The 22,330-nt window shown below is 44.0% G+C and overlaps 1 protein-coding gene and 1 non-coding gene across 2 annotated transcripts in view; one reads left to right on the forward strand and one right to left on the reverse strand.

Annotated features, from left to right (window-relative positions):
* The window catches only part of SLC9A4 (solute carrier family 9 member A4), a 56,329-nt gene that overhangs the window by 18,426 nt on the left and 15,573 nt on the right, over positions 1-22,330 (forward strand). Inside the window, exons 3-8 of the mRNA XM_019969839.2 lie at positions 8,014-8,273; positions 10,844-11,061; positions 14,489-14,691; positions 15,250-15,336; positions 17,622-17,692; positions 20,522-20,683. Of these exons, the coding sequence (XP_019825398.2) occupies positions 8,014-8,273; positions 10,844-11,061; positions 14,489-14,691; positions 15,250-15,336; positions 17,622-17,692; positions 20,522-20,683 (1,001 nt within the window). The remainder of the gene's footprint in view (positions 1-8,013; positions 8,274-10,843; positions 11,062-14,488; positions 14,692-15,249; positions 15,337-17,621; positions 17,693-20,521; positions 20,684-22,330) is intronic.
* Positions 7,847-7,953, reverse strand: LOC139186038 (U6 spliceosomal RNA). The gene has a single exon (XR_011569607.1). It is a non-coding gene; the product is annotated as a U6 spliceosomal RNA (small nuclear RNA).

A 22,330-nucleotide genomic window follows, 5' to 3' on the forward strand; every position in this document is an offset into this window, starting at 1 on the left:
CTGTAGGCACTTTGTTCTTATATTTGTATCCCTCCCTGGTTTTCCTGCATCAATTTGTGGAATAAGCAACAAGGTAAGGCCACCAAGGTTCCTATCGCCTCCCATCTCACCCCATACCCTCCTCCTCCACCTCACTGAGGGGTCTCAACATCCCCCCTTCCACCTCATCTGAGGGGTCCCTACATTCCCCCTCCTCCACCTCACTGAGAGGACCCCAAGTCTGCTTGGCCAAGGCTGAGATTTGAACCTCGGCAGCCTGGCTCCAGAGCATCTCTGCTTCTAACTGCCACGCCATGCTGCCTCTTCACGCCTTGCTCCCTGTCCCTCTACTTTCTTCTCCTCTAGTTTTTCTCCGTCCTCTGATAATGTCTTCATTGGGCATCTTGCTGCCTCTATGGTCCATTCTTTGGGAGCACAGTGGATGAGAGAGTGGTAGAAGAGCCACTGAGAGTTTCTGAGCAGGAACCTTCGGCCAGCCACATTGGCGGGTATTTGACATACTTTTGCTTCTTGCATGCTGAGTCACTCAGTTGTGCCTGACTCTTTGCGATCCCACGGATCACCAAGCTCCTCTATCCATGGGAACAAGAATACTTGAGTGGATTATCATTTCCTCCTCCAGAGGATCATCCTGACCCAGGTGGTATGGATGACGTCTTAAATTCAAAGCAAGCTAGGATGGCAGGGGAACAGCTTGCCAGAGGAAACTGTATCTAATTTGGAAGAGATTTTCAAAAACATTCATTTGGGGGTGAATTTTTCTCCATAGGAGAAGGCAATGGCACCCCACTCTAGTATTCTTGCCTGGAAAATCCGATGGACGGAGGAGCCTGGTGGGCTGCAGTCCATAGGGTAGCTAAGAGTCGGAGACGACTGAGCAACTTCACTTTCACTTTTCACTTTCCTGCATTGGAGAAGGAAATGGCAACCCACTCCAGTGTTCTTGCCTGGAGAATCCCAGGGACAGGGGAGCCTGGTGGGCTGCCATCTATGGGGTTGCACAGAGTCAGACACAACTGAAGAGACTTAGCAGCAGCAGCAGCAGCAGTTTCCTCCATAATTCTCTCTGGTTTATATTAATATTTTCCTGCAGCAAAGAAATCCTAGCTCCAGGAAGATCGCATTCAAGAGGCAGTACATTGTGCCCGTGAGCATGGACAGGGAGGCCACATGCCCTAGTTCAAGGCCCGGCTTGTTTACCTGCAAACTGTGTGCCTTCAGTTGAGTGACTTAACCCCTCTGACCCCCAGTTTCCTTTCTGCAGACTGGAGCCAGGATGTCTGAGGGTTCAAGTGAGTTGATACACGTAAGCATTCAAAACAACACCTGGCACAGAGTGAAGCACAGACCTTCGCTGTTTGTAATATTATGATTTACAAGAAGAAACATATATATTTGCTCTTTGTCCCCATTCAGGGCATTGCTATTGTTGTTCAGCTGCTCGGTTGTGTCCAACTTTTTGCAACCCAACCCCATGGACTGCAGCACGCCAGGCTTCCCTGTCCTTCACTATCTCCTGGAATTTGCTCAAACTCATGTCCACTGAGTCAGTGATGCCATCCAACCAGCTCATGCTCATTCAGGGCATTGAGCTCATTAAAACACTTGGAATTTCCTAAGTGAAGAGAGCTGAATTTATTATGCTAATGAAGTGACTTTTGGAAAGCCCCTACGTAGGGGAAGAGGGCTGGTTGCCAGTGGAATCAACCTTATAATTAAGGAGTTGGACTTCTCAGTCTCCCTCCTTAAGCCTCCCCCCTCCCACCTACAGGAAAGGGAGCTGAGCTGGAGTAAAGTCAGTCACCCATGACGGGTGATTTAATCAACCCAGCCTATGTAACGAAGCCTCCGGAAAAAGCCTAGAGGATTGGCTTTGGAGAGCTTTCAGGTTGGTGGAGATTTGGGGAGGGTGGTGGTCCTGGGGAGGGCATAGGAGCCCCACAACCCTGCCCCCATCCTTTGTCCTAAGAATCTCTTCCATCTGGCTGCTCCTTCTGTAGTAAATCAGTCGTCAAGTTAGTAAGATGTTTCTCTGAGTTCTGTGAGCCATTCTAGCAAATTAACCAACCCCAGGAGGGTCTTCCCTGCTGGCTCAGAGCTTAAAGCGTCTGCCTACAATGCGGGAGACCTGGGTTCGATCCCTGGGTCGGGAAGTTCCCCTGGAGAAGGAAATGGCAACCCACTCCAGTATTCTTGCTTGGAGAATCCCATGGACAGAGGAGCCTGGTGGGCTACAGTCCACGGGGTCGCAAACAGTCAGGCACGACTGAGCGACCTTACTTACTTACTTAAGGAGGGTCTATAGCTGGTGAGTCAGAAACCCAGGTGACAACCTGGACTTACTTGTGCTGGACATCTGAAGCAGAGGAGGGGCTGTCCTGCGAGGCTGAACCCTTAACCTGTGGGATCTGACTCCCATCTGGTCCTGTAGGTGGACTGATGCCAGATGGTGAAATCAGTCCTCTGGGCATTTGCTCCAGGTTGGCGTGGAGGTGATGAGAGATGTCAGGCTGGTTGGTTCCTTGATGGGATCAGGGTTGAGGAGCAGTTGTGGGTAAGTGATCACTACTGGGCCTTCCCTGGTGACTCAGAGGGTAAAGAATCTGCATGCAGTGAGGGAGACTCAAGTTCCATCCCTGGCTTGGGAAGACCCCCTAGAGAAGGGAATGGCACTCTCCACCCACTCCATATTCCTGCCTAGAGAATCCCATGGACAGAGGAGCCTGGTGGGCAAATGTCCACCAGTAATCCATGGGGTAGCAAAGAGTTGGACATGACTGAGTGACTAACACTTTGACAAGATCACTCTTAGTTCTGAACTGCTAAGTCTGAGATACCATCAAATCAGCCCACTGAAAAGAAATTTTCCCTAGTTTTAGAAATAGGAGTCTAGAGCCTGGAAGAGAGATTGGAGGGAAATGTGTATTTGAAAGTGATTGGCAGGTAGATGGTAACAGCAGCTATGAAGTATGGTCTGTCCTTTACCCTACCATGTTTTAAGCTGAGAAGGAGGGTCAGGCTTTTTAAATTGAAAAGAAGCTCCTTAAAGAAACTTCTTTGCTGTGTCCTAAATCAATAAAATCCTGCCACTCTTTGTTAAATTTTCTGACCTTTTTTTAGAAGTAAGGTAAAAGTTTCTTCCCTTTTGTCATTTTTTAAAGCTTTTTTTCTAATTTAAATTGAAGTGTAGTTTATCTACACTTATCTGAAAGTTAGTTTCAGATATATAGCAAGGTGAGTCAGTAATATACTGAAAATATGTGTGTATACACAGTATATTACACAGTATTTATATTATATTACATTAGTATATTATATTAGTATTTATAGTACACAGTGTAGTACACAGTATATTACTGACTCATCTTGCTATATGTATGTGTATATATATACACACACACACACACACACACACACACACACACACATATTTGTTGTTTTTTAGTCGCTAAGTCATGTCTGACTCTTTGTAACCCCATAGACTGTGGCCCACCAGGCTTCCCCGTCCATGGAATTGCCCAGCGTGAATACTCCACTGGATTGCCATTTCCTTCTCCTGGGGATCTTCCTGACCCAGGGATTGAACTGCATCTCCAGTCTATCATTTGTATATCATTCCTCGGTAAAGTTGGTAAAAAAACAAATACCAGCACATTTGAAATTGACTCTCCACTTCTGCTAAACCCTGGGTGGTGGGCAGGTGTCTTTGATCATTATTTTCTGTGTTGAAAGACCTTTGCAAACTTTTATAGTGGTGTCCATAAAGGGTTACCAGTACTGTGATCTTGGGAGGTTGGTGAGCTTGTTAAAGGTAACAGAAAAGGACCACTTAATGAAACTTCTCTAAACTGTTTTTTAACAGCATGACTTCTGACACCAAATGTGTGCATGTTTTTCCCAATTCCAACCAGTTCTCCAAATCTTCAGATACCAACTTAGTGTCCTGCAATTTGTTTCAGTTCTGACACTAAGTATTCAGAATTAGCACAAACCCCACAGGTTAAGGGCTCTGTCCCATAAGACTCCTTGACCTCAGGCACCGACCACAAGACAACATACTTCTGACTGACTGGCTATAAAATTGGGCGTCCCCACAACTCGCTCTTTAGGTTTGACAATTTGCCGGAACAGCTTATAGAACTCAGGAAAGCAGCTTAGTTTTTATTTCCAGTTTATTTCAATCTTAAAGGACTTCAACCCTGAATAGTCATTGGAAGGATTGAAGCTGAAGTTCCAATACTTTGGCTACCTGATGTAAAGAGCTGACTTGTTGGAAAAGATCCTGATGCTGGAAAAGACTGAGGGAGGAAGAGAAGGGATGACAGAGGATGAGATGGCTGGATGGCATCATCTACTCAGTGGACATGAGTTTAAGCAAACTCCAGGAGATAGTGAAGGACGGGAAAGCCTGGTGTGCAGTCCATGGGGTCTCAAAGAATCAGACATGACTGAGCGACTGAACAGCAACAGCCAGATTTTTGGAAAGGGTGCAACTCAGGAACAACCAAATGAAAGGGATGTGTAGGGTGAGGTCCCGAGGAGTGTGTGCAGAGCTTCCATGTCTTCTCCAGGTGCACCACCCTCCCAGCACCAACCTGTAAGCTTTCTGAACACTGTTCTTTGGGGTTTTTCCGGAAGTTGCATTACTTAGGCATGACTGATGACGTTGTTGGCCACTGAGTATTGAAATCAAGCTCCAGCCTTTCTCCTCTTCCTGGAGGGTCAGGGAGTAGGGATGAAAGATACAACCTTACCATCACATGGTTGTTTCCTCCAGCAACCAGTCCCCCTCCTTGCGGCAGGGTAAGAGGGAACCCCAGCAAGAGTCACTTCATTAGTGTAAATTCAGGAGGGATTGAAAAGCACTCATTACAAATGACTCAGGGAATTACTAGATCTTTAGGAACTTTGTGCCAGGTACTGGGGACAAAGGAAAACATATACATATTTTTTTATTTTTAATATTTTATTTTTTTAATTTATTTATTTGGCTGCACTGGGGTTTAGTTGCAGCACACAGGATCCTTTTTTTCCTCCGGCATCTTTTGGTTGTGGCGTGTGGGATCTTTAGTTGTGACTTGCAAATTCTTAGTTGTAGCATGTGGGATCTACTTCTCTGATCAGGGGTGGAACCAGGGCCCCCTGCTCTGGGAGCATGGAGTCTTAGCCACCAGACCACCAGGGAAGTTTTCCAAAATATATATTTCTTATTTTGTCCCGATTTTGCACCTGCCCACTGAGCAAAGAAGGTAAATATGATTTTGTTTCCCCTTAGTGCCAGGGATGTGTTTGAGTGTTAGCATTGGCTGAGTTTCCCCTTCCAATATATTAAAAATATACACACATGATTGTGATTTGAAAGGAACCCAAAGAAAATCTTTCATAACTGTAATGACATTCACAGCCATATAATTTGAAAGATAAGAATTGTTTTCCATGTAGTCATATGGATTATGTCTGTAAGTGTAGTCTTCTTAATTATACGTATGACTTTAGCTTCTGAAAATGCCATAGCCTCTTCCTGGCAGCGCGCACGGGTGTCTGGGGCCAGGACTAGTCCTGTTGACCTTCCCAGGTCCTAGGAACAGATCAGGCTGCTCCTTATAATCTGTAGAGCAATGCAAAAGAGTTTTCTTTTGTGGCCTAAACATGCAAATCTTTGAGTCTCAATCATACTCCATGGGTTTCCTTGGGTTTAAGAGTCAAATAAACTCCCAGAGTCTCAATTAGACTCATTCAGATTTGCTTTTTGAGTCTCATGCTAGCTTCCAGCTTCTCGTCTTGGCTTCACTCCTTGGGACATGAGCACAGCTCCAAAGTGCAACACCCAGGCCTTCTGAGACCTGCACGTGGGTTGCCCCAAGGTCAGGCAAAAGGTTAAATCGAACTAAAGAAAGTCACTGAGTTGGGATACAACCACTAAGTTTCTTTTGGATTCCTTTTGAAACCATAAGTCACAATTTTCTTGCAAAAACTCAGGCAAGGTTTTTCTTAGAGCATGGTTTTGCTTTGCTTAAATAATATCCGTGCCCGTGTAGTCAGTCGTGTCCGACTCTTTGCGACTCCGTGGACTATAACCCGCCAGGCTCCTCTGCCTATGGGATGTCGTAGGCAAGAATTCTGGAGTGGGTTGCCATTTCCTCCTCCAGGGGATATTCCCAACTCAGGGATAGAACCTTTGTGTCTCCTGCATTGGCAGATGGGTTCCTTACCATTAGCGCCTCCTGGGAAGCCTTGTTACAGCAGCCCTAGGGAACTAACATAGAAGGCAGTGTGGCCAAGCTGCCCTGGAGCGGGGCATGAGGGCCTGTGAGCAGAGGGGCCGTTGCATGCCCCCCTCATGGTCCTTCCCCTCCGTTAGTAGAGTTCACTAGATGAAGCCACCCAGATGAAGACTGGTAACACTTGAAGTACTTTCAGAAATGTTGCTCTCTGCCAACTCACATTCCAAAGACAAAACCTGTGCTGGGCTGGATAACACTCTGGACCTTCATGTGCAAATGGACAGCAAAAAGTGTATGAATTGATTCCATCCTGACTCCGGAGAGCAATAAAAGACTTTCATTGTTTATTATGGAGCCTGTGTTGAAGGGTGCATTCAGAGCCAGAGGAAATCAATTGATAATGACACCAAACTCAGCGAAGAGGCTGGCGCGAAGCAGGTGCTCCGTGCTTTAAAGCTGTATTATACTTCTTGGGGCTGCCCAGGTAGTTTAGTGGTAAAGAAACCCCTGCCGATGCAGGAGACACAAGTGATGCAGTTTTGATCCCTGGGTCGGGAAGATCCCCTGGAGGAGGGCATGGCAACCCACTCCAGTATTCTTGCCTGGAGAATCCCATGGACAGAGAAGCCTGGGGGCTACAGTCTATAGGGTCACACAGAGACAGACACAACTGAGCAAAGGACAGATTGTACTTACTCCCTGAAGCCGAACAGGTTTAAATGATTTGGAATGCATATAATCTTTCGCAGCTGTGTCAATATTTCTTCTTATGCAATTTATTGTGGTGTATTATTCAACTAGACCCAAAGTTAAGAATCTGTGTGTAAACCAACGATGTATAAAGTAGATAACTAATGAGAACCTACTGTACAGCACAGTGGGCAGAAAAGAATTAAGGTACAATCTGTTTATAGAACATGGGTTAAGCTAAGCTTGAAAATGCACTCCAGTATACAGTAGGTGTAGACACATAGGTTTTGATTCCACTCATACGAGGTACCTAGAATAGGCGACTAATCCATAGAGTCAGAAAGTATATTAATAGATTGTGTGGCTGGGGACTTAGTGTTTATTAGGGACAGAGTTTAAATTTAGGATGGTGGAAAATTGGGAAATGGATGATGGTGAGAGTTGCAGAACAATGTGAATGTACTTAGTACCACTGACTGCTACTGCTAAGTCACTTCAGTCATGTCCGACTCTGTGTGACCCCATAGACAGCAGCCACCAGTCTCCCCCGTCCCTGGGATTCTCCAGGCAAGACCACTGGAGTGGGTTGCCATTTACTGAACTGTACAGTTAAACCTGGTCAAAATAGTATGTTTTATATTATGCGACTTTACCACAATAAAACAATTAAAAAAAAAAGAATCTGTGTGTAAACTGTTTTTCATTTGTTTCTTTAGAATTAATTTCATTAATTTTAATGAATAATTTAAACAAATTAACATCTGAACTCATGGTAAGGACTGGCTGGTATTACTAGCTGGAAGATTTATGTAGATGACTTTGTAAAGGCTACCTTGATTTCTTTTTCTTTTTTCTAAGATGCTTAAAATTTTTTTTAATTTATTTTTATTTTTCCCCAAACTTTAAACTTTTTATTTTGTATTGGGGTGAAAAAAAATGTGGAACTCTTCACAAATTTGCATGTCATCCTTGAGCAGGGGCAGTGCTGATCTTCTCTGTGTCATTCCAATTTTAGTATATGTGCTGCCAAAGCAAGCACGACTGTTTCTCATTTCTAATTTAAGTCTACTTTCCTTTTTCTCATTTTCTTTTCATCTAGGTCTTGTATAACATCTTAATTGCCTTCACGAAGATGCACAAATTTGAAGACATAGAACCCGTGGACATTTTGGCTGGATGTGCCCGCTTCGTCATCGTTGGGTGCGGGGGGGCATTTTTTGGCGTCATCTTTGGATTCATTTCTGCGTTTATCACCCGCTTCACCCAGAACATCTCTGCGATCGAACCCCTCATCGTCTTCATGTTCAGCTACCTGTCCTACCTAGTGGCCGAGACACTCTACCTCTCTGGCATCCTGGCGTGAGTACAAACGGAGGACCCACTCCCATCCCATAAGGAGAGTTTAGGACCACATCTTGTGGACCAGAATTGGGAAGGGCCCGACTTCTAAAGCTAGTCCTCAAAAGCGATGCAGGAGGATTCAGGTTTCTTGAACTTCTGTCAAATCCAGTTCAGGTCCTTTGCCAAACAAATGTTCTCCCCAGCACCTGCGCTTGCTCTGTCCTGGTGATTTGCCTGAAGACAGCTTGCTTAGCAAGTTTATAATGCTCAGAAAAGCTGGTGCGGAGATGAGCTGGGAGAGGTTCAAGGTTAAGGTCTCACTTCAGTTGTTACCTTTTTTCCTTGAAAAATGCATTATTTTAAAGGGAAGCATTGGAGAAGGCAATGGCACCCCACTCCAGTACTCTTGCCTGGAAAATCCCATGGACGGAGGAGCCTGGTGGGCTGCAGTCCATGGGGTCGCTGAGGGTACACAACTGAGCGACTTCACTTTCACTTTTCACTTTCATGCATTGGAGAAGGAAATGGCAACCCACTCCAGTGTTCTTGCCTGGAGAATCCCAGGGACAGGGGAGCCTGGTGGGCTGCCGTCTATGGGGTGGCACAGAGTCGGACATGACTGAAGTGACTTAGCATAGCACAAAAGGAAGCATGCCAGGAACTACTGTCATTCCTGGACTCTGCTTTCTGCTCTTTCACTTAAGTCATGTCATTGCTCCAGGACTGGTCAGTGTGGAGTAAAACTCAAGAGATAGGATAAGACTAGAAATTCAGATTTTTTTTTCTAATGAAAATGTTTTTGAAATGTTTATCCTTGTTTAGATCTTGGAATCAGGCTTCTCAACTTGATTTATTATATTTGATCACGTTGCCTTTTTAAAAATGACATTATCCTCATACCCAGATCCTTGGGCACACTTTTATTGTATAGAAGTATTTATTTTGATTACATACAGTAGTGTAAAGTCTAGGCAGCTTCCCTAGTGGCTGAGACGGTAAAGAATCTGCTTGCAATGCAAAAGACCCGGATTCATTCTCTGGGTTGGGAAGATCCCCCAGAGAAGGGAGTGTCTACCCACTCTAGTTATTCTTGCCTGGAGAATCCCATGGACAGGGGAGCCTGGCGGGCTACAGTCCACGGGATCGCATAGAGATGCATACAACTGAGCAACTGACACTTTTCCTTTCGCTTTCACAAAGTCTAGGCACTCATCAGTCTTTCTCCTTAAAAGTGAATGTGGCTGGACCTAGAGTCTGTTGTACAGAGTGAAGTAAGACAGAAAGAGGAAGACGAATATCTTATACTAACTCATATGTGTGGAATCTAGGAAATGGTACTGATGAGTCTGTCTGCAGGGCAGTAATAGAGCTGCAGACAGAGAGAACAGATGTGTGTACACACATGGGGAAGGAGAGGGTGGGAAGAATTGGGAGAGTAGCATTGACGTATGTAAATGGCCTGCGTAAACATAGCGGGAAGCTGCCGTTGCACAAGCAGCTCAGCCTAGTGCTCTGTGGCGACCTGGGGGGCGGGGATGGGTGGGGGGTGGTGGGAGGAAAGACCAAGAGGCAGGGGATATCTGTACACTTAGGGCGGGTTCACACTGTTGTACAGCAGAAAACAACACAACATTGTAAAGCAGTTATATTCCAAGTATAAATAACTAAATACCATCAGCGAAAGGAAATTTCTAGTTCTCATCAGGAAGTCGCAAGTTGAAAATTAAGTAATGATTCTGCCAATTTATTCAAATTAATGTATTTGGCTCATATAACCTCTCTTGCATTTTTGAAACCCACCTGATTTATTTGATACAATATACTAAAAGTATACATATATTTTTAAGAATAAAACCTACTATGTACTGAAAAAAAATTGAGCAAACTACTAAGGCAAAGCAAATCCTTTCTTTCCTTTCCAAACTTGCTAAGTGGCTCTAGAATGAAGCATTTTAAGTGAAAATGTTCTCATTAAATTTTTGTAGGGAACATTATCGTATGAGGGGTCTTGCTGAATTATTCTTTCTGGGCAACTGCACTGGCTTTGTTTTGGTTTAAGGCAAGTGAAGCTGGGGGTAAGAGATAGGGCTGACATAACTTTTGATGAGAGCAAGATAGAAACAGTCCTGCTTCTGGCTCCTGCATGAAGTATGCAGCATTTTGTTTTCTGGAAACCATGCCACTCCCACCTTCCCCCATCACAGTCAATTTGTGCAGACCCCTTGGGTAGTGAGAAGAAGAAGAAAGAAAATGAACATTTGCAGTTGGAGATGTTCTGTCTGGATAAAAACAGGATTTGTGTCTCTGTGCCATCACGGGCTTCCCAGGTAGCTCAGTGGTAAAGAATCCGCCCACCAATGCAGGAGACGCAGGGTCGGGAAGATCCCCTGGAGGAGGAAATGGCAAACCACTCCAGTACTCTTGCCTGGGAAAAGCCCATGCACAAAGGAGCCTGAGGGGTTACAATCTATGGGGTCACAAAGACATCAGACACAACTGAGTGACTGAGCACCCACACACACCATCACCAAAAGAGGATTCTCCAGTGAGGGGCAAGGTCCTGTGGCTTCTCTCTGTTCCTGCTGCAGAATCACAGCCTGTGCGGTGACCATGAAAAAGTATGTGGAAGAAAACGTGTCCCAGACCTCATACACGACTATCAAATACTTCATGAAGATGCTGAGCAGCGTCAGCGAGACCCTGATCTTCATCTTCATGGGCGTGTCCACCATTGGAAAGAACCACGAGTGGAACTGGGCTTTTATCTGCTTCACCCTGGTCTTCTGCCAGATCTGGAGGGCCATCAGTAAGACATGGCAAGCCCCACGGAGTCCTACCTGCTTCTCTTTTTATTTTTCTTATTCCTTCCTGCAAGGTTAAAGCATAAGCAATGAGATGATGCCAACTGGTTTAACTGGTTGGGGGTGGGGGTAGAGGGGTTGGGTACCTTATGGTGACCAGGAATGTTCTCTGGTTCGTTCCTCAATCAGTTCAAAATAATTACTAGCTGATAAGTGTTTGCACTAAAACAAAGCTGGAGCCAGAGCACTTTTATTTTTTTAATTGAGGAGAGAAATTTCACAAAGACACATTTAAATATAACTCAGTACATTTACCTTTTGCTCATCACATCTTTGCCAATTTGTACCTTCTTGCACCTTAAATTAGATATAGATTATAAACTGCAGGCTCTCTTTTACACTTTTGTTACAGGAAAAGTGAAATCTCACAAATTGTAGTCTATAGAAGGCAAATCCTGCTAGAAAACAACCTCCTAAATATTATAGATGGTTTTAGTCAAGGATTGAGTATGATGTATAGAAAACAAAGGAAGTGGATCCTTTCTTTTAAAAAAAAAAATGCTTTGTAAAGGCAACTCTGCAATGTACCTCATTGTCTGTAGTTCAGTCCCTAAGTCCTGTCCAAATCCCTGTGATCCTGGGGACTGCTGCATGCTGGGCTCCCCTGTCTGATCATCCCTATCAAATATGCATCATTTAAAAACACGAGATGTCTTGTCAAAGGCCTTCTAATTTAACTTGTATATTTGTTTCTGGAATTAGTAAGAACACTCATTACTGAACTATAAGATTTCCTTTGATTAGAAGCAGTTATATTTTAAAATGGTTTTGACCAATATTTGATGCATTTTTACATGACTTTGATATGTAATTTCAAGCCAATTACTCACAGAGAAATTAGGAGAAATGGCTGATAACTCATCTTGAATATATCCATACTAAATTCAGAATGGTTTTTAGGATGTAGGAAAGAATAACAAGAATGCAGAAATATTAAAAACATTCATAAAAGTAACTCTGAATATGTGTGCCTTGGGTCTTCAGAGGAGATGAGAATTAAGAATACTCTGATATAAATTTATAATCTCACATCAAGCCTTATCACTAATTAGCTATTTGACCTTGGGAAGACAGTTACCTGTGCTTCCCAGGTGGTGCAGCGGTTAAGAATCCGCCTGCCAATGCTGGAGATGTGAGTTCAATCCCTGGGTTGGGAAGATCCCCTGGAGAAGGAAATGGCAACCCACTCCAGTATGCTTGCCTGGAGAATCCCATAGACGGAGGAGCCTGTTGGGCTACAATCCATAGGGTCACAAAGAGTTGGAGGCGACTGAGCACACATACAGAAGGTTAACTCCTGGAAAGCTTCTTCCCCAACCACAAAACAGTGTATGTGGACAAATTTCTTAGGTCCTTTTAAGTTCTAATACTGCAGGGACCTACAGAGTCAAGTTAATGTCAAGGGGGCATCAGATTCAGAGCCTCAGCCCAGCCAACAGGAATAGAAACCATCTAGGAGATTAATGTTGCAGAGACCTCATCATGGTTGACCCTTGGTGACCATCCAGCCCAGCTCCTGTATTTTCCATCCAAGGGAAATGATGGAACAGTTCCCAAGAAAATGACTTGGCCACATCAGGGTGAGGGACAGAGCCAGGTGTCAGAGTCCAGCTCTCTGGCTACTACCTGACTCATCGTAGCTAAGAATAGTTCTCACTCACGAAGGGTTATAACATAGAAGGTCATGTTTTCTGTTATTTATAAATATTGAGTTTATTGAACTTTACCTCCATCTTCTGATATAAATACTGTCAGCATCTCCATAAAGCAGGTGAGGACACTGAGTATCTGACAAGATTAAGACACTTGTCCAAGGTCGCATGACTAGCCCGTGGAGGAGCCGGGACAAACAAAGCAAAATGAAAAACATTAAATTGCATTGTCTCCTGCATTTTCAATGTCCCTACTATCAAAGGATGCTAGGAAAGAATAACAAGAAGGTGGGAATATTTAAATTATTCATAAAATTAACTCTGAATATGCGTGCCTATTGGATCTTCAGGGGAGAAAAGAATTAAGAATACTCTGATATAAATTTATAATGTCACATCAAGTCTTGTCACTATCACTAACTAGTCATTTGACCTTGGTGATGGTGGTGGTGGTTCAGTAGCTAGGGCATGTCCGACTCTGTAACCCCGTGAATTGTAGCACACCAGGCTCCTCTGTCCTCCACCATCTCCCAGAGTTTGCTCAAATTCTGGTCTCTTGAGTTGGTGATATTATTTGATCTTAAGCTGACAGTCAACTACTCAAAAACTTCTACCCCAAGCACACAATGGTGGGTGTGGACCAATTCATTAGGTCCCTTTCAGTTCTAATACTACGAGACCTATAGGGCAGTAGAGTTAGTGTCAAGGATGCTTGCTGAGATGTCTGTGTCATTAGAAGTCACATGAGGATACTGAGTGCTTTATTATTCTCTGATTAGTCAGAGCTTAAGTGAAGGGACTGCTCTCACCAGGAAATCCTGCATTGGTTGTAACTCAGCCGTGTGGGCCACTGGGAGATGGAGAAAGATGTGATAGACAATACCTGTTTCCAATAAGCTCTTCCACCCTCCATTTCCACTTACTGACAGTAAGAAGCCCCCTGGTGACCCCTTGCCAACTTCCCTTCTTGTTTGCATTGAGTTTCAAGAAGAACCAAATCACCCACACAAGCTCTGCTCACCTGCAGAGAACCCCCCAGGCACTGCGAGGGCCCCTCTCACCTTCAAAGTCACACACCTCCTCTGCTGACTCAGTGAGAGTAGGAGTTGATAGAAAGGCTTGTACCCTCCAAGTAATACCATTGCTTTTCTTAATTTTGAAAGGCAGAGCAAAGTTTACGAAAATGGATTAGAAAATAGATGCCATTTCTTATAGCAAAAGAATCAAGATGTATTCCTCTAAATACACAGACGTGCTCAGTCACTGAGTCTTGTCCCATTTTATGTGACCCCATGGACCGTAGCCCACCTGGCTCCTCTGTCCATGGTATTGTCCATTATTGTAAGAATAATACCATGGGCTGCCATGTCCTTCTTCTCGATCTTCCCAAGCCAGGGGAAGCCCTCGTCTCCTGCATTGCAGGCTGATTCTTTACCACTGAGCCACCTGGGAAATCCCAAATACACACACACACGAAAACACACACATTTGTGAGCATCCCTGTCGGGAACAAGACTTCTGACTTGAAGCACTGCTGTGCCACAACTAGCCGAGAAGTGAAAAGCTTTGTAAGCTGATCTGTTGGGCTCAGACAGCTGTGGGTGTGATGGAATTCAGTTGCCTTGCTTGGGGGCGCGTGGCATGACCTGTATTTACTAGTGCTGCTGTGTCTCTGCTCATTCATGACCCTCTCCTCTAATACATATTCTCCCCCTTCTAGGCGTGTTTGTTCTCTTCTATGTCAGTAACCAGTTTCGGACTTTCCCCTTCTCCATCAAGGACCAATGCGTAATTTTCTACAGTGGTGTCCGAGGAGCTGGAAGCTTTTCCCTTGCGTTTTTGCTTCCTCTGTCTCTTTTTCCTAGGAAGAAATTGTTTGTTACTGCTACCCTAGTCGTTATATATTTTACTGTATTTATTCAGGTTGGTAGATTTCTTTCCTATTTGAAATGTCTATTCCTCTCAGGATTGTGTGTTAAATTAATAAAATACCAAGACAAGGATACTGTTATCTGATTTTCAGATATGTGTTCAATACTGAAACTAAATTCCCAAATATGTCTAGATCATGTTTTGGGTCATCCCGGAAACTCTAAATTTTGATGACTTTTGAATAATAAAATCAAAATGTTCTTAGGTACAGGTAAATGATAGCACCTCTAATGTGTATTACTGAAAATAAGATTCCAGTTAGTACTAGTTTTTATTTTAACTGGAATTAGTGCTTAGCAAACTAATGGGAGTTTATTTTAAAGAATGAAACTATGTCCTTGGTTTAAAATAGAATACCTGTTTTTATTGCAGAATTTAAAAACATTAAATAAGAACTAAAGTAAACACTGGAGCATTTATTCAGGAGAAACTAGTATAAAACAAAGCTATAAAAATGGGGAGTCCCCATAGCTTTGCTAATAGATTCGTGGTCTCTACAGTGACAATCTTTGCTACAACAAAACCTTTATTTTGTTGTTTACAACATAGGGAATCACAGTTGGCCCTCTGGTCAGGTATCTGGATGTTAGAAAGACCAATAAAAAAGAATCCATCAACGAAGAACTCCATACTCGTGTAAGTCATCTCTTGGTCATGATTAATAAGTTAGTAAGACGTGCCTTCTTGGTCGCCTATGGGAGTTGGTTTAGAGGTGTGGATATGTCACTAGACGTGGCCTCTTCCCTCTCCAGCTCCACCAGCAGTGTCGCTGAAGGAAATTATCACAAACTCAGTTGCTTTCATCTTACAGTTATTATCTTATAGTTCTGGAGGTCAGAAGTTCATAGTGAGTCTCACTGGGATGAAATCAAGATCTTGCAGGACTGACTTTCTTTCTGAAGGTTCTAGGAAAGGGTCTGTTTTTTTCTAGATTTTTTTTGTTTTGTTTTCCATATAGGCCATTATGGGCTTTCCTTGTGGCACCGATGGTAAAGAATCTGCCTGCAATGCAGGACACCCAGGTTTGATCTCCGGGCCGGGAAGATCCCCTGGAGAAGGGCATGGCAACCCACTCCAGTATTCTCGCCTGGAGAATCCCATGGACAGAGGAGCCTGGCATGCTTCAGTCCATGGGGTTGCAAAGCGTCGGACACAACTGAGCGACTAAACAGCAACAAGTGGCTCTGGGGAATAGAAATGGGAACTAATGCACGGACGATGCACTGTGAGAAGCTTCGGTTCCTAATGAAGAGCATCGGGACAGTGGTTTCTCGTACGGCACAGTCACAGGTGAAGTACAGACAGTAACCGGGGGGACACTCGGCACAGGCGCTGTCCTGGAGATTCAGGCTTCCAGCCACAGGCTTCGAGACCATTGACCCACATAATGTGTAGTTTTCCTTCATGTCTGAGAGTCCTTAACCCTGATGCTGGAAAAACTGATGAAGTCAAAGTCAGCGCAGAATTTCATGGCCAAAGTCACCCATGAAAATAAGATAATTTTAATTCCAGGAAATCCAAACCGAAAAATTTTCCAAGCCCATTTGGAAGTATTTAACAGCTGGGGATAAGGAGTGAGCGTTTTAAAAGAAGTATTCCTCTAAACACAGTGGAATACAGCCCGAGTGCTTTGGGCTTCCCTGGTGGTTCGGTGGTAAACAATCTGCCTGCCAATGCGGGAGACACAGATTCCATCCCTGGTCCTGGAAGACCCCACCGGCCTCAGAGGAGCCTGTGCACTGCAAGTACCGAGCCTGTGCTCTAGACCTGGGAGCCGCAGCTACTAAAGCCTGCATGCCCTAGGGGCCGTGCTCTGCAACAAGAGAAACACCGCAATGAGAACACACGCTGCTACTAGAAAGAGGGGCCCCCAGCTGCCTCAGCCAGAGAAAAGACCAAGTGCCAGCAAAAACCCAGCACAGCCAACAGTAAATAATAAATACATGGAACTTAAAAAAAACTGCGCTTTAACCTGACTGAAGATTTTTGTCTCTGTCTTTATCCCCTCTATTCATTACATTAAGAAATTAGATAGTATACCTAAAATAATAGAACCTGGATATTTCACCCCTTTCGTATTTATCTCTTTTTATCACAAAAGATATAATTATTGGTAGAAAGTGCATAATTGTTTCAGAATTAATTGAGTATTTTCATCTACTTTCTCCCCACAATTTAGAAGCCATGATAAACTTCACTAATTAGATTATTTGTAAATTAATAAATTATAAAGAGATTGTGTTTTTCCCTAAATTCTTATAAACAATTTGGATAAAGCAAATGGAGTATAACCGGCGTGGATGGTGAAATGTAAATACTGAGACAAAAAGATCAGATAAAAACATATAATTCTGTCATTATAATTTTGTTGCTCAGTCATGTCTGGCTCCTTTTGCAACCCCGTGGACTGTAGCCCACCAGGCTCCTCTGCCTATGGGAATTCCCAGGCAAGAATACTGGAGTAGGCTGCCATTTCCTTCTCCAGGAGGTATTATAATAGAATATCCATAAAACTATATTTTTAGAAACTGTATAAAAGGGCACTGGCATTTTCTTTTCTTTTTGCAATGAAATTAGAGCGATGATTGGTTATTAGGCTTTATATCCATGTCATTTCAGTAATGAGAATCTTCCTTGATCATTCTAGAAAGATAGTATTCATAGCAAAGCAAGTACCTTGTTTTCCTTGGAAGTCATATGCTTTATTGAAGAACTTATCTACAGAGCCTTTGAATTATGAAACTTGGTGGCATTACTGGGAAAGGCATTGTAAGCTTCGGTTCTATCAACAGAGTGATAGAAAAGAAGATATGAGCTAGGAAACCAAAGCCTCCTTTGTTTTTCACCGTGTGTTAACTTTCCTTGTGTGTCTTGTAGGGTTAATGCTTCACTAGCAATCATTTTTCTGTGTTTGTTGTCAGCTGATGGACCACCTGAAAGCTGGAATTGAAGATGTGTGTGGGCAGTGGAGCCACTACCAAGTGAGAGACAAGTAAGAGACAGCTTTCAGCCCCGAGGAGGGGTAGCTGTGACGTGGGGAACCGCGGAAGCTTCCCCTGGAAGCTGAGCATGAAATTCGAGAGAACCCCGAGGAAGGGGGCCAGGAAGACAAAGGGCCCGGGAGTCATGGCATATAGGAAGCAGGAAGAAGTCCTGGGAAGTGGGCTCCCAGGGGGTGGAGGCAGTGAACTTGGATCTGAGTGCTTTACAGAGAATTAGTACAACCTGCTTCCCAGGTGGCTCAGCGGTAAAGAATCCACCTGCCAATGCAGGGGATGTGGGTTCGATCCCTGGCTCAGGAAGATCCCCCTGGAGAAGAAAGTGTCAACCCACTCCAGTATCCTTGCCTGGAATATCCCATGGACAGAGGAGCCTGGCGGGCTACAGTCCATGGAGTACAAAGAGTTGGACAAGGCTGAGTGACTGAGCATGCATGGGCATGTTATAACAGAGGCAAATGCATAAACTATATAATAATGTGGGAGTGCGTTTGGAAAATAAGTGAGGCAGAGAATGCAGAGAAGAATGCAAGCCTGCCAAGCATCAGCAATAGCAGTGTATTTCCAAGCAGTGTATCTCCCTTGCAAAGGCAAGGCAGAGCATGTCCTGGTTTGGATATGGTCAGAAAGATGAGACAAGGTGAAAGATAGGAAAGACAAGGATGCACTTTTACAGTGCAGAGTCCAGCATCTCTGTACAGCCATTGATACTATAAAGTTCAATTTGATCTTTAAGACTCATATCAAAAGGCTATTTATTAAGTAGGAGCATAGCCATACTTGGACTTCGGAAAGCAAACTACACAGTGATGTGGAAGCTGGATTAGAAAGAGAAAAATTAAATGGGGAGACACATCGCATTGACAGATATACACTACCGTGTGTGAAACAGCCAGCGGGAAGCTGCTGTGCAGAACAGAGAGCTTGGCTGGTGCTCTGTGATGACCTAGAGGGTGGGATGCGGGGGTGGGAGGGAGGCTCGAGAGGGAGGCGATATATTTTACTATATGAATGGTGAGTATATTAACCCGATATTTTAAAGCAATTATACTCCAATAAAAAGAAAGAGGGGAATTATCTGTCACACCAGTTATCTCTCACATGATCTCCTTAACTGTCCTGTGTTCTTATGCTCATTTTAAAGATGAGCAAACCAACTCTGAGAAGTCAATTAACCTGCCATACAGTGGAACCTGGATGTGCATTTAGGTCTGTTGTTTTCAATGAGCCACAAAGTTTCCAGACTAGTGAAGGTCAAGAATTAGAAGAAGGGATATTGAAATACTTCTAGGGGAGACATGCTTGCTATGACATCAGAAAAGGAAGATGAAGCAAGGGAAAAATGAGAATGACCATCTGATCTTCAGATAGTGAGCAGAGGGAGGTAACAATGTCATGGTTAAGTTTATAGACTGTAGAAGAATGTTCAGAGTTAATAGCAGATTCTGCTTAAGTGTCCCATACTCACTTAACCCCTTTTGGAACTGACTTTCAAGTTCAGGAGGAAATCGTGACTGTGATAGAGATTGTGAATTGTCAGTATTTGGTACCCAAAGATGTGGATGTGGCTGAGATGACTGGGATCCTGGGAAGAGGGGAAGCTCCCTGAGGACAGGAGTTGGAGAAGCTTTCCTTTTTTTCCTTTCTCCTTTCCTCTGAGGCAGGAAAGGGAGAGGAAGAACAGAGGAGCCTGGGAAGAAGTCATGAGAAAGGCTAGAAGGGAAGTAGGACATGCTGGGTTTGTAGGAAGTGACCACCAAGTCGTCCATCAGGAGGAGCCAGTGGCTAACAGCACAAGGGCAATGGCGACCACTGGTCTTAACCAGGACAAAGTCAAAGTGAGCCCAGGTTGAGAAACTCAGACAAGTTCTGGTAGTTGAGTGACCAATGGCGATAGACTGAGGAATAAACAGAAACCACTGCTTCTCATGAAGAAGGCTGAGGGATGACCCTGTTGGAGCCAGAGTGAGCCTGGTATGAACCAAACACAGATCACAGAGCCCATGAGTCAGAGCCTGCTCAATCCAGAGGAACTTTGGCTGATTAAGAGTCCATTCACCCCACAGACCAGGAGACCAGGTGACATTCCAGCAACCCAGGAAATAAAGCAGCAGATACATTACTCTTTGAATGGAAGATGGCTGGAGGTATTGAAAATTCCTCCTCCAAACAAATGGCTGACACTGAAGGCCCCACATTCTCTGAGTGGCTGAGTCTAATGGGTCAGCCCGAGCTTTGAGACAATGGTCAGCGGCCATCAGCGTCTGGCTTATTCAGATGCTCCATCATTCAGGGTATATGTGGGCTCTCCCACCAGCCTCCACCTAATTGGCAGGATTCAAAATGATCTGCAGCATAATGAATGAAACTACTGTAACTACCAGGCTATTTAAACGTATGGGTTCTGGCTGAATAGGCCAGCATCGCTGTAAGTGCAGCTGCCACTGTTACAGTTACCAGGATGGGCCAACTAAAGCCCCGATCAACCCCTCCTTTCTTCTCCCACAACTGGAACTGAACTGGTCTCTCCTGCTTCCCATCTAATGCCTACTTTTTGCCCTGATTATAGCTTGTCCCTTCCTTTAGTTAGGTTGATTTTCAATGTATTCAGGCCATCTGGCCGTTCTTTCTTTATTTAAAAAAAAGTGTATGAATTCTATGATTAAAAAAAAAAAAGTGTTCAGAGTCTATGAATTCCAGGCACTGTCCTGGCGTTTTTGAGAATAATACAGTTAAGTGGGAGTTTGTTTCAAGAAAAGTGTATATACTTACATAACATGACAGACACTGAAGATTTCCAAAATATTGGTTTTCATTTTCAGGTTTAAGAAATTTGATCATAAATACTTACGGAAAATCCTCATCCGAAACAATCTGCCAAAATCAAGCCTTGTTTCCTTGTACAAGAAGCTGGAAATGAAACAAGCAGTTGAGATGGTGGAGTCGGGGGTTCTAAGTTCTACAGCCTTTTCCACCCCCCATCGGTAAGTGACATTGCCCTTGATCTGGACTTTCAGTGTCAGAGTTACAGAGAGCAGTAGCTCATTGTTCTATTTAAAGGTGATCCTAGGAGTGAAGAGGCAGAGATACAACAAAGCAAAAATGAGATGAATAACATCTACATCTTGGCTCCTTGTAGCTTGGTCCATGCTCCATCGATTTCACCTAAAGTACTTTCTAGCAAGAAAAGGAGAGTTTTTTGACATCTTTCTTTGGGAGGGAGGGGCGAGTTAGTTTATAGAATATTTTTAGCACATTTTAGAAGTCTTTCTCTTCCTGGTCAGACATGTCTACCCTTTAAGCCCTGCTGATGTGCCTCTGCTAGTCTTACATTGTCTTCTCCCATGAGTCGTCTCTTCCTGTCTTCTATGAAAGACCAGGTCTGCATCCTAGGATGCTAACTGGGATTGGGGGATGAGGGGGTAGGAGCAAGAGCTGTGGTGATTGGTGGGATATTTAAAGAGAAGGCTGTGTTTGTAACTGTGTCTCAGGCAAAGATCTGTGGGAAGTTGGGAGATGGCTTGAGTCTATGTGAGACCAGCTGTGAGCAGGAGCATGGAGGGGCCAGGGGACCTTAGGGAGTTGGTAAAGAGGCAGTGTAGGGAGAGGTAAGTCTGGTACATACTGCATCATTATAAGAGGATCCCCTTTGAAACCTGGTGCTTCAGCCAGAGCACCTGGAAGGCGGTAGTCCCAAGAGCTGGTAGAAATTTTAGGCCTCTGATGGAGGCTTCCCAGGTGCTGCGGTGGTAAAGAATCTGCCTGCTGATGCAGGAGATATGGGTTCAATCCCTAGGTCAGGAAGATACCCTGGAGAATGGAATGGTGACTCACTCCAGTATTCTTGCCTGGGAAATCCCTTGGACAAAGGAGCCTGGTAGGCTACAGTCCAGGAGGTGGAAAAAAGTGGGGCATGACTGAGCACGTTGACATTGATCTGAATTTATAAGAACCCCTTCAGTGTCATAAGAATTATCCCACCCCCTACCAAGGATGCCCAGTTTTCCTCCAAGAAACAATGCACAAATTGGGGAAAGTAGTCACGATGTATATTTAGCATAAGTGACTCCAGCCTCTCCACCCTGGCATCTTTAGAAGATCAGGAATATCCACCTTCTCCTAACCTCCTCATGTTTGAAAAGCAAACAGACAAGAGATAAGAATCAACTTGTCCTCAATGCCTGAGTGTTATTTCTCACCCTTACTTGCTAATGAATCAGAAAAACCATCACCTTTCTTAAGTGGGAAAAATCCCAGTCTGGGGAAAAGATCTAAAGGAGCATCCCTGAGGGCGTCTCGGTATAAACAGAAAGCTTTCTGCCTTATTTCTTGGTGAGACTGCTTTTGTGGTTGGTTGGTTTGTTGGTGGGTTTTACATAGCTTTAAGGAAACTTCCGATCCTAAAATGAGAAGATGATGACAAATATTAATTGGCAGTGACGTGATGAGCCATATGAGAGCCTGAGACAGGAAGAAAAGTGGGAGATATTCATCTTGCCTTTGTTTAAAATGTTGCTATTTCATTCATCACTGATAATTTTGCATTTACTTTTATTTTCTACAGCATTGCGCTCAAATCCTACATCACTTAATTCCTGAACTTTTGGGCATCCCCTTACCCGAGGTTTCCC

The sequence above is a fragment of the Bos indicus genome, chromosome 11 (assembly GCF_029378745.1).
Source record: "Bos indicus isolate NIAB-ARS_2022 breed Sahiwal x Tharparkar chromosome 11, NIAB-ARS_B.indTharparkar_mat_pri_1.0, whole genome shotgun sequence".
Lineage (NCBI taxonomy): Eukaryota > Metazoa > Chordata > Mammalia > Artiodactyla > Bovidae > Bos > Bos indicus.